Genomic DNA, 13,057 nt, shown 5'->3' with positions numbered 1-13,057 from the left:
AATTTACGTTTATCTTATTTGCCATCATTTGCTGATTCCAAAAACATATAAATATGTTATATTCGGATTAAAAACAAGCTCTGAAAATTAAATATATAAAAATTATTATCAAAATTAAATTGTCGAAATCAATTTAAAAACACTTTCATCTTATTCCTTGTCGGTTCCTGATTCCAAAAACATATAGATATGATATGTTTGGATTAAAAACACGCTCAGAAAGTTAAAACGAAGAGAGGTACAGAAAAGCGTGCTATCCTTCTTAGCGCAACTACTACCCCGCTCTTCTTGTCAATTTCACTGCCTTTGCCATGAGCGGTGGACTGACGATGCTACGAGTATACGGTCTTGCTGAAAAATGGCATTGCGTTCAGTTTCATTCTGTGAGTTCGACAGCTACTTGACTAAATATTGTATTTTCGCCTTACGCGACTTGTTCTTTTTTCTTCCAGCCACAACACAGATAGCGTAATAGCGGCTGTTTTATTCATTCTTCTGTCTCGTTCCCTCATATTCGCATGTGATATTATGCCACTCCTTATGAGATTACACCCCCCAAACTTTGTTGCTAGACCTTTGTTGAGGAGAGAAGAGGCGAGGAAAACTGGTATGAAGTACAAGTCAAAAATCGCACCTTGATCTTACCTGACTCATTTACGGCACTTGGCAGTCTTTTGTCGGGCTTTTGTCGATCGCTTGTCCACTTGGATAATAAAATTACGGACATGCTCAGTCCCCCCTCCCCCCCCCCCCCCTCCTCTAAACTTTGCCAAAATGGGTCCTCTTGAGACATCTCGCGTATGAGAACAAAAGAAAACCGAACGGGCAAATCATATGGACAACACATGTTGGATTTCTTCTTAGGGTACGCTCACCAGTAAAAAAAACAAGTCGCGTAAGGCGAAAATACAATATTTAGTCAAGTAGCTGTCGAACTCACAGAATGAAACTGAACGCAACGCAACGCAGCAAGACCGTATACTCGTAGCATCGTCACTCCACCGCCCGTGGCAAAGGCAGTGCACGTGGAATTGACAAGAAGAGCGGGGTATTCGTTGCGCTGAGAAGGATAGCACGCTTTTCTGTACCTCTCTTCGTTTTAACTTTCTGAGCGTGTTTTTAATCCAAACATATCATATCTATATATTTTTGGAATCAGGAACCGACAAGGAATAAGATGAAAGTGTTTTTAAATTGATTTCGAAAAAAAAATTTTGATAATAATTTTTATATATTTAATTTTTAGAGCTTGTTTTTAATCCGAATATAACATATTTATATGTTTTTGGAATCAGCAAATGATGGAGAATACGGTAAACGTAAATTTGGATCGTTTTATAAATTTTTATTTTTTTTTACAATTTTCCGATTTTTAATGACCAAAGTCATTAATTAATTTTTAAGCCACCAAGCTGAAATGCAATACTGAAGTCCGGGCTTCGTCGAAGAGTACTTGACCAAAATTTCAACCAATTTGGTTGAAAAATGAGGGCGTGACAGTGCCGCCTCAACTTTCACGAAAAGCCGGATATGACGTCATCAAAGACATTTATCAAAAAAATGAAAAAAACGTTCGGGGATTTCATACCCAGGAACTCTCATGTCAAATTTCATAAAGATCGGTCAAGTAGTTTAGTCTGAATCGCTCTACACACACACACACACACACACACACGCACACACACACGCACATACCCTCGTTTCGATTCCCCCTCGATGTTAAAATATTTAGTCAAAACTTGACTAAATATAAAAATGCAGCCAATGTTTTCTCGAAAAGTTGTGTTTGTGTGTGTGTGCGCGTGCGCAGGTTTTTTTTTAATGTACTGTTTCGTTGAGAGGATCGTGGGTAGTGTTTTTCCTCTTTATTTTAAAATGTTCATTACAGACATATAATACAAAATAAAGAAAAAGAGAAAAATACAGCAAAAAAACAAGTCGCGTAAGGCGAAAATACATTTAGTCAAGCTGTCGAACTCACAGAATGTCCATAGAGGGGGAATCGAGACGAGGGTCGTGGTGTATGTGTGTGTGTGTGTGTGTGTGTGTGTGTGTGTGTGTGTGTGCGTGTGTCTGTGTGTGTATGTGTGTGTCTGTGCGTGTGTGTGTGTAGAGTGATTCAGACTAAACTACTGGACCGATCTTTATGAAATTTTACATGAGAGTTCCTGGGAATGATATCCCCGGACTTTATTTTTCATTTTTTCGATTAATACCTTTGATGACGTTATATCCGGCTTTTTGTACAAGTTGAGGCGGCACTGTCACACCCTCATTTTTCAATCAAACTGATTGCAATTTTGGCCACGCAATCTTCGACAAAGGCCGGACTTCGGTATTGCATTTCAGCTCGGTGGCTTAAAAACTAATGAGTGAGTTTGGTCGTTAAAAATCGGAAACTTGTAATTAAGATTATTTTTTTTATCAAACGATCCAAAAACAATTTCATCTTATTTTTCGTCATTTTCTGATTCCAAAAACGTATACATATGTTATATTTGGATTACAAACAAGCTCTAAACATTAAAAATATAAAAATTATGATTAAAATTAATTTTTCGAAATCGATCAAAAAACAATTTCATCTTATTCCCTGTCGATTCCTGATTCCAAAAACATATACATGTAGATATGATATGTTTGGATTAAAAATACGATCAGAAAGTTAAAACGAAGAGGGGTACAGAAAAGCGTGCTATATGCAACAGAGCGCAGCCACTTCCGCGCTAAACAGGGTCGTTAATTTCACCGACCCCCCGCGGGTTAGGGGGAGTCCCATATTGGTTGGGATGAGAAAGAATTTACCCGATGCCAACCAGCATGTCGTAAGAGGCGACTAACAGGTTCTGTTTCTCCTTTTACCCTTGTTAAGTGTTTCTTGTATAGAATATAGTCAATGTTTGTCAAGATTTTAGTCAAGCAGTATGTAAGAAATGTTACGTCCTTTGTACTGGAAACTTGCATTCTCCCAGTAAGGTCATATATTGTACTACGTTGCAAGCCCCTGGAGCAATTTTTTGATTAGTGCTTTTGTGAACAAGAAACAATTAACAAGTGGCTCTATCCCATCTCCCCCCTTTCCCCTATCCCATCTCCCCCCTTCCCCCGTCGCGATATAACCTTGAATGGTTGAAAACGACGTTAAACACCAAATAAAGAAAGAAAGAATTTCACCGCCCTTTGTACGAGCGGCGGACTACGGTCATTGGGAAAAAATGCAGTGCGTTCAGTTTCATTTTGTGAGTTCCACAGCTTGACTAAATGTAGTAATTTCGCCTAACGCGACTTGATCTTTTTCCCACACACTTTGAACACGTGCGAGTACCAGCAATAGAAAATTAACAAAACACCTTCCTCCCCCTCTTAGGTGAAATGAAAGCGGACGTTTTCAGCGTGCATTCCCTTGAATTGACTGAATGGTTAATCATGCTTCCGTGATGTTGGGAGTTGTGGTTTTTTTCTGTGACATTCACAAACATACAAATGACAGAGTCCGACTAAAGGCTTACTGGAATTTACTGTTGAGTAATAAGTGTGTCATCTTAGGACCATGCCAGTGCATGGGGGATATCGTGGATACAGGGCGGACAGGCTTGCAAGCAATATATAACTCTGACTGTTGACCGTCGTTGTAATTTCCCACTTTGTAGTTGTCAAGGTATTTTAACATGTGGGCTTTATATTTTATAAGCGTGTACAAGAGCATTGTTAGTAATAACGCGCGCTATTTTTAGTTAAAAAAGGGATCAACTTGGAATGTGCACCCGACATTCCAATTTGTTTTCCCCTTTCTAATAATGGGTGAATTTGTTTTATTATAACTGAATTGCTTACAACCGAAATACCTACATGCCGAAATAACTGAAATAAAAAAATAAACAAATAGACGAATAGGGAAATGATACATCTTTCTTTCTTTATTTGGTGTTTAACGTCGTTTTCAACCATTCAAGGTTATATCGCGACGGGAAATGATACATAAATAAGTTCATAAATGAATTAGTTAATAAATGCTTTTGGCGAAATTTAGATAACAAATTAGGAACTTTAACATTAATTTCAAATTAACTAACCAAATAACAAGATCAATAGGTAAAGTGTTTTGTATGGGGGATGTAACAAAATGAGGAACTTGCATGAAAACCACCATGTAGGTGTCCGACATTTGCTGGTGTCTTGTTTGCAATGATTTCAATTTGGTTCCAACATTTTGTTGTCGTCGTCGTCGCTCTTGATGTCTTTGTTGTAGTTGTTGTTATTTGGGGGTTAAACGGGAAAAGGGGCAGAAATATGTTGGACTATTGAACGATCGTTTTCACACTAGGTGTCGGACTTCAAGTACAACGCGGGGTAAAAGTACTTAATGGAAATCCATGAGCTATGAGTTTAATAGATAATCGTTATTTCGAGCAATTTCCATGTCTGAACATCCCACGGATATCCGCGTGCCATCCATCATTTCCTTTTACACGACAAAGTCGTGTCGTAACAATTCCCTTCCACCCTCCCCCTACCCCTCCCTGTACACTTGATAGTCCTCAACTTCGACCTACGGCGATAGGGGGATAATTGAGACAGCACTCTAAGTAGCTTTTCAGGTTACTGAAAGACTTTGATTTTGATCACAAGTTTTGGAAACTGTGAGCCCTTTCATCCTCAGGGAGACAGACGGACCCCGCTCCTGTGTACAACGTGGGATTTAGAGCGGGTCAAAGTTGAATCAAACTTGCCACATTCATTTCTTGCCTCATGATTAGCGTGCATCGTTCACTGCTTATTGTTGTTGATGTTTAGAAATCAGTGCGCGCGCGCGCAAGTTTGTATGAATGTGTTCGTGCGTGAGTGTGTGAGTGTGAGTGTGAGTGTGTGTGTGGTGTCGGTGTGTGTGTGTGTGTGTGGTGTCAGTGTGTGTGTGTGTGGTGTACATGTGCCAGTGTGTTTGTTTGAGTTCGTGCCTGTGTGTGTGTTTGTGTGTGTGTGTGTGTGTGTGTGTGTGTGTGTGTGTGTGTGTGTGTGTGTGTGTGTGTGATAGTGTCAGTTATTCTTTCTTTTGTCCCAAATCCTTGCTTTCCAGAAACCTGTGATGTCACTCAAAGAAAATGTCTTCCAAAACTTGGTTGTCCAACTTTTGTCCGAGAGATGAGGTCGGAACGGTGGTATGAGAAGAATTCAGAACTTTACACCTTGATGTCATCTGACTGATTGGCTAATTACACACTTGACTGTCTTTTGTCGACCTGGATCATAAAATTGCCGACCATGTTGATTTACCCACCCCCTTATGAACGTGAGTCTACTTGAGACATCAGCGTAGCCAACACACACCAAACCCAAAGTCGGACCATAACAAGTTTTCATTATTTTATGCCTGTCACCCCACCCTTTTACCCCCCCCCCCCTCCGCCCCCACCGCTTACCCCTTCTCAGTTCACAGTTAATTGTCTGCAGCCTCAACCCCCCGTGGGTAATAAATCACTCGACTATCGTCGCCTGCTTCTGATGACCGCTCTAAATAATTTGTCAGATAGCAGTGTGCAAAAGACACCGTTGAGTGTACATGTATTACCTTTCCTATATGCTTGGGACACGTGCCTTTTCAAGTCATTGTCAATTACAAAATGTAGGTCTTACAACACAGCCACTGATTTTCAGGTGACGGTATCAATGCCGGGTCCCTGCTCTGCGAAAAAAAAAAGTGTTTGCATTAATCGGAAGAAACATACTGCATAAGCGTAATTTATGCAGAGGTATGATGTTCTTAAGTTGTGAGATTTTTTAATGATCAGTGCTTACTAAATTCATTGATTAGATTGATTTTATATAATGAAGTTAGAATTCTGCTGCTCTGATTAGTGAAATATTCAAAAATGCTATCATGCTATGTTGGCACCGTCATGGCTTTGTAGACTTATAATATATCTGCGTAATTGATTTCAGCTCTTAGAAATCAAAAGTATAAAAAATTGTATTGTGTCTCCTCTTGTCGTTAAATAATCACAACAACTGTAAAACAAATTTGCTTTGATAAAGCTCCCGTTTTTCTCTCAGAATTTTGCTCATTTTTGTTTTGTTTACATGCCCCAGACACAAAAACTACAAAACGATTCATAAAAGTTCCGTTCCATGCATTCTGTCTCCTCTCAATCTAAGATCCCCCTCCCCCCCCCCCCCCCATAGACCCTCCCCCCAAAGTTTTCCGCTAGCCTCTTCGACTTTTCCCAACGAAGCGTACAGGAGCGGGGCAATCAGGAGCCTTTGCAATTTTATGACCCGCCTGAAAGAAGTGATTGACTGGACGCTGTCAAGTGCTCTTAAAGAAGCGATCAGATACGTGAGAATCACAGTGTGAAATTTGACAAGAGGTTGACGGAAATCTGGCAACCAGATGTTAAAGGGAAAAAATAACTCACTGAAAAAGTGAGATCGCACGTGTCGGACAGATGAAGGTTAGAAAACAAGTCGTGTAAGGCGAAATTACAACATTTAGTCAAGCTCAGTCGAACTAACAGAATGAAACTGAACACAATGCATATTTTCACAATGACCGTAGTCCGCCGCTTGTGCAAAACGGAGTGAAACTGACGAGCCTGTTCAGCGCTGTAGTGGTTTCGCTGTGCTGCATAGCACGCTTTTCTGTACCTCTCTTCGTTTTAACTTTCTGAGCGTGTTTTTAATCCAAACATATCATATCTATATGTTTTTGGAATCAGGAAACAAAGTTTGATTGTAATGATTGCTTCCATTTTCTGTGCACCTTCCACCTCCACAACATGCATGCACTTGATAGTCTTCAACTTCGACCTACGGCGATCGGTGGATAATTGAGACAGTACTAGCTCCGAGGAGCTTTCCAGGTTACCGAAAGACTTTGATGTTGATAACAATGTTGAAAAGACTGTGAGCCCTTTTATCCTCAAGGAGAGAGACGGACACCGGCCCCTATAATGGGCTTTAATTGGAGCGTGTCAAACTGAGTTCATTGCATCCTGATCAGCATATGAAACGTTTAATTATCGCTTATTGTAGTTGTGTATAACTCATAGTAGTGGGAATAAGGTGACGCGCTAGTGTGAGTTTGTGTGTGAGTTTTATATATATATAACAGTAACGGATGTTATTTGTGTTTGGACAATTACAAACATTTAATTCTTGTACACAGATTAAAGACAGTTTCCCTTCCAGGTCAAATGTCTTAATGATGCAAATACAAATAAAATACCCCCAAACTGTTCTGAAACGATCAATTTTCGTTTGAAATACTTCATTTCTTATGGAAGGAATACACACTGGCACACAGTCTTTTGTTGTCTTGGCTTGCGGCCTAAATCTGACACAACAAGGCTCGAAGAAGGGACATAATGCTTCATTTCATATATTAAAAAGAAATACATGTAGTGTCAACACTCAGTTGGCAGTAGGCCAGAGACATAGTAGGCAGTGGAAAGTTACTAAAAAGTGACCTAAGTTGAAAAGATGTGTATTTCTACTCCAGACATTATGGAGGCTCTGGTGTCACTAATATCAATGTGCTGTCTTTGCTTTGTTTAGCGACCAGCATCAAAGAGGCGCATAGAGGACTGCCTGGGAGAAGAGGACCACCAGGACAAAGAATGAAATCGATTGAATATGCTGTGCTGTTGCCCTGCAAAGCTGCGTGCATTTTTAGTTTCTCCGCAACATAATATGCATGTTTTTGTTATGAAATAAAATTGTTGATCGTATCTTGAGTTTATGGTGTTACATGTATAGTCCTTATGATCTGTGACTGAGTGTGAAAGTTGGTGTGTATGCGTGTATACATTTACCAAAACCTACATTCACTCTCAACGTTGCATTCACGTCGAAATCAAACCAAACCACAACCACAACCAAAAATTCACGTTGTGTCGACGTGTAATTCACGTCAATTTTATCAGGAAAAATGCACCAAAACACAACTTTTACGTTGTGTCAACGTAGAATTCACGTAATTTTTGATCTAAATTTTGACCTAAAATTTACGTTCCATTCACGTGGACATTACGTAAAAATGCAACGCAATTTCAACCAAACCACAACCACAACCAAAAATTCACGTTGTGACAACGTAAAATTCACGTAATGTTTTTACGAACAATCCACTTCCACCAATAATTCACGTTGCATTCACGTTGGTGTCACGTAAAATGCAACGTTGTTTTCCAACGTTATTCCCACGTGATTTCGTCCATACAAATCTACGTAAAAAAACGTTGAAACGCAACGTAAACCCAACGTAACCCAACGTGAATATAACGTGAATACAACGTAAAATTGTTTGCTGGGTTCCACTTGTCCATAACGACTATCTTTGGTCGGTCACTTTGTTGGTCTGTATTGACAGGTTCGACTGTACATTTAAGTGACTGGCGTGTTTGCACATCAATCGTTTTGATGAAAACTCGATGTATAAATCTTTTTTTTTTTTTTTTTGTTTTTTTTTTTTTTACTATACTGTTGACATTAATATGCCGTTAAACGTCACCGTATTCTTGAAAGAGTAAATTAATACGTAATCGTTGTTGATTTCAGAGCAAAGAGTGGTGCTCGTCCGGGAGCTTCGACACCAATAGAAGGTAGGCTGACACATTCTTGGAATTGTCGTTCATGCGTGGTGCGATTTTTGTAAAAGCTTAGTCAGTTAATGTGTCCTTATAAACTGATGTGTGTTCCACTGCTTCATTGAGATTTTGATGTGTAGTCCTCTTCTCTGAATATTAGGGGAACTTATTGTTCGTCCTTAGACTTTTACGTACAAGTTTACCACTTCTTTCGTAGCATGCCTCTTGTAATCCCCAAAATCAACAAACAAACAAAAACAAACAGGATGCTTCATTGTGACACCATTTAAGAAGAAGAAAAAAGCAAAAGGAAATGTCTCTTAAACTTACGTGTGTTTCTCCGGTACTGTTTTGCATCTTACGCCCTTTGCTGTGACTTACAGATATGATGAACGACGGACGTCAACGATCAGTCAATCAGTACGCCCGGTCTGAAAGTGCCACACCTCTAGCGATGCATCAAGACCAATCAGAATCTACCAACTACTACTCCGTAATTAAGGACGTCCCTTCAGCTACGAAAACCGCACGCTCCGAGAACGACGGATACGCAATGGCCAAAGACGTTGCACCCCAGGGTGGAGTCAAGAAAGATGATGACACTACAAATCCTTACGACATGGCTGACTCAGACACTGACGGAACAACAAACCCTGCTTTCGTTGACGACTATAATCACATTGGCGCAGGCGCGAGAAACAAGGACGCTGCAAGTTCTGGTGGAAAGCGGGATGACTACAACCACGTGAACACCGACTGCGCACGTGTCAGCAAGACCAACAGAAATGCGGACGAAATGTCAAACGAGTATCATGAGCTTGAACGTGTCGACAGTGACGCGACTCCTCACACAGCAAACAACGATGGCGGACACACACCGCATGATGACTACAACAGACTCGGAGATATCAAGGCAGGTAATCCTGCTGCCACAGAGGGAAGAGGAGCAACCCCACAGGCTTATGACCACGTAGGCCTCACGGAGACTGAAGGAGATCCCTACGACCTCGCCCGCCAAGACAATAGAAACCAAAGGGTGGATCCAGATTACAACCGTCTTGGGGACATCTGAGAAAAAACAATCGGAGTATTAACACTGACACGCCACAACGACACATACACGCCAGGAGACACTACAAACACATGGCTCTAAGCAGGATCAACCTGATAGATTAGTCAAGTATTTCTTTCGGAAGATGCGTAAGAGGTGACGCGGGAAGGAGTTTAAGGGAAGGCGCTTTAAGCTGAGATAATGAGCGCGTGTTATATGATTTGCATGATACGCGGATGTCCTCGTATTTTGATCAAAACATGCAGTAATTTTGTTTGTATCAAGAAATAGCTAAACAAATTACAACAACAGTATCAATTCCCTGAGAAACAAATGAATGTGTGTGTTCGTCAGGTAAAACCAATCACAAAAATATGAACTTTTTCGTTCTTCCGCGTTGCTAGTTTGCTTTTTGTTTTATTAACAAGCGAAAAACCTTAAAGGCCCAGTCTGATTAAATGGTTTACAGAACGATTTAAATCTTCTCACGAAAAAAGCAGTTCTAACCTTATGGAACACACTTGCAATAGCATTTAACATCATTAAATGACACAGTTCGTTTGAATGGCTATTGCGCTTGCGTAAACCACACACCAGATTTCGATGTTTATTTTACCCCTGTGCCATCTTGAACCCGGGTCAGACACTTTTTTTTTCCTCACAAATTCGTCATCAGTTTGGGATTTTAATGCGACTCGCTATATCTGCAATAGCACGTAATTGTGTACCACTGGATCTAAAATGCAACAAACGACTGCGAGTCACACGAACCTATCGGCGGCGGTTGGCTTCAGACGCAAGCGATTTGCAGAAAATTCGTCTGCGTGACCTGCTTCCGGCTCCCTTTGTTAAAACTTTCAAAACTTCGAGTTGTACTGATCTTGTCTCGACGAAAAAAGAAATCTTATTATTTAGATTTTAAAAGTGAGTTCTAGCGCCAATACGAGGCGTCCGATTGTGGTACTAGACAAAAAGGTGGCCACGCAAAAAGAAATTCTTTGAAAAATGCTCGCTCTTTACGGAGGGCACGTAGGATGTTCTCGAGCGGTGAGTTTTTAAACGAAAGAGTGTTTGTATTGTGTGTAAAAGCCTGCCAGTGTCTGTGACCAGAAACTGATGGTTTACGTGAAGCTGTGTGTGCCTTTAAGCTTGACATTGTGTTTAGCACGAATTCCGCTGTGTGGCCGCGAGAGGGCGCAATAAACATGCGCGAAGAAATGTCGTCTGCTCTTGTCAAAAACTATAGCCACATCAAAGCAAAAACTTACAGTTTGCAAGTTAATAACCCTACGTCTAGGTCAGAATAGCACTACATAAGCTATCGGGTGTTTTTTTTAGAGTGGCGACAGGGTCGTTTTCGACTCGGTGTATTATACGTGTTCTCGTCAAAATTAACCGACCCGATCGCCATGATGAAAACACAATGGCTGCTTATCATCGGTTGCCTGCACCACATAAGGCAGAGTTCATCCGAATTAATTTGATTGATCACCTTTTAGTCTTAGTTTTTTTTAATTCTCGGCTTATCTAACTTGATTTTGTGTCAGTCTATTCAGAATTGAAAGCACAGTCCTTCTCTGGTAAACATTTCAGACAACCGCTTTTTTGTTTTGTTTGTGTATTTAATCAAATACATTTGTAAATAAGGAAACATATTCACCCTAAACAGAACCCATTCAGGCTGTTGAATTGTATTATGTGTTCAAATGGGTTTTATCACACGCTTAAGCCTAATCACGCCTGAGATTTTGAGCAGAAATGTTTTCACGAAAAAGATTGTACATTTAAGATGTTTTTGAATTCTCCTTTGTATGACTCGGTAGATAAGTGTTGGTGTTCCCGTTTCATTCACTTTCAACTTGATTGTTACAGGATTTATGTTTTAACATGTTCTTTTTATATTTATATATCCCGTTTACACTTTGTTCTAAGCTTGTATACAGGCCATTGTGTATATTGTGCATGTAATGTTTCCCGTTTACACCATTTGAAAGTAATTTGTGTTTCAGCCAACAATTTCTTGTCATGATTTAGTGACTATTTCAGCGAGAAATGTTGTGCTTGTTTTTTTTTACAAACGCCAACCCATTTTTTTTATCTATGCTCAAGAACACCAGTAAACTTCTTTGAGAAAATGAGATTTCAATTCCATATGTGACCCTCCACCACGGAATGAGTCGCATGTCACCTTTGCATGATTTTCATATTTTTACATTTTTCTAAAGAGTGTGTTATGCTCTATCCAGTGGTGAAAACCGTTTTAGAAAAGAGCGAAAAATGTTTGAGTTATAAGCCCGCAGAACCGCGCGAGGTGACATGCAACTAATTTCGTGGTGGAGGGTCACATATTAAATTATATACTATGTAGTAGACAAGGTGTTGAACTACACGAGAAAAACAGCAACAACAAAACCACGATTCAGCCTATCTTGATTCTTGTGTGTGCTTCGAGGTATGTCAAATAGTGTTACACAGTCAGTAATTCTGCACTGCAGTTGATAGTCTTATCACAGTGATCCACAAAAAGTCATACAAAATAAGCAAAGTGAACTTTTACATTACCGTTCTATTAATTTGCAAACTGTTTAGTATGTATGTAGTTTACACCCTACAGAGTCAACACCTCTCACAATCTGGTCATCAATAAGTGTTGACATACCTTCATCGTGTACCTTGATAGTGTATTGTGCAACTTATGCCGGCTTCTCACGTTCGCTTTCACATTTGATGTTAGTGTCCTATAGTCTTACTGTAAAGTCATTGTAAAGCAATATATATTTTGCAATGTGTGTGTGTGTGTGTGTGTGTGTGTGTGTGTGTATGTGTGTGTGTGTGTGTGTGTGTGTGTGTGTGTGTGTTTTAATCGTTGTGCATGTGTACATAAACACGGCGTATACATATAGATGTGTATGTGTTTACAGTTCGAGATCGCTATTAAACACGGATATGCACACAGAGTGCGCGTGTTAGCGTGAATGTGAGCGTGCGTGCGTTCGTGTGTGTGTGGGGGGGGGGGGGGAGGGGGGGGGGGGGGGGGATGCGTGCGTGTGTGTGTGAACGTGTGTATGTACACACACACGCTCTCTCCCACTCACTCAAAAAAAAAATCCCTGCGCTTAGAACTGTATCCACGGAATACGCGCGATATAAGCCTCATATTGATTGATTGATTGATTGTGTGTGTGTGTGTGTGTGTGTGTGTGTGTGTGTGTGTGTGTGTGTGTGTGTGTGTGTGTGTGTGTGTGAAAACTGTGGTAACCTCACTTTTTTTTAAATGTGTTTTCTTCACAGAAACAACAACACATTTTCGAGGGGTCTCACACAAACTGTCAGAAGCAAGGTCAGAGCGTGTAGATGTTGTTCTCATGGTTTAAATGGCTCATTTCGGTGTATGCACTCACTTCTTCACTAATTGTTAGTTTTCGTC

At 40.3% G+C, this 13,057-nt stretch overlaps 1 protein-coding gene across 1 annotated transcript in view; it reads left to right on the top strand.

The window, feature by feature from the left end:
• Positions 1–11,190, top strand: part of LOC138971448 (uncharacterized) — a 17,381-nt gene extending 6,191 nt beyond the window's left edge. Inside the window, exons 2-3 of the mRNA XM_070344179.1 lie at positions 8,551–8,594; positions 8,963–11,190. Coding sequence (XP_070200280.1) covers positions 8,965–9,651 — 687 coding nt within the window. The 5' untranslated portion in view covers positions 8,551–8,594; positions 8,963–8,964 and the 3' untranslated portion in view covers positions 9,652–11,190. The remainder of the gene's footprint in view (positions 1–8,550; positions 8,595–8,962) is intronic.
• The last annotated feature ends 1,867 nt before the right edge of the window (positions 11,191–13,057 follow it).

The sequence above is a fragment of the Littorina saxatilis genome, linkage group LG7 (genome assembly GCF_037325665.1).
Source record: "Littorina saxatilis isolate snail1 linkage group LG7, US_GU_Lsax_2.0, whole genome shotgun sequence".
NCBI classification, from domain to species: domain Eukaryota; kingdom Metazoa; phylum Mollusca; class Gastropoda; order Littorinimorpha; family Littorinidae; genus Littorina; species Littorina saxatilis.
This window is presented reverse-complemented; position numbering and strand designations above follow the sequence as displayed.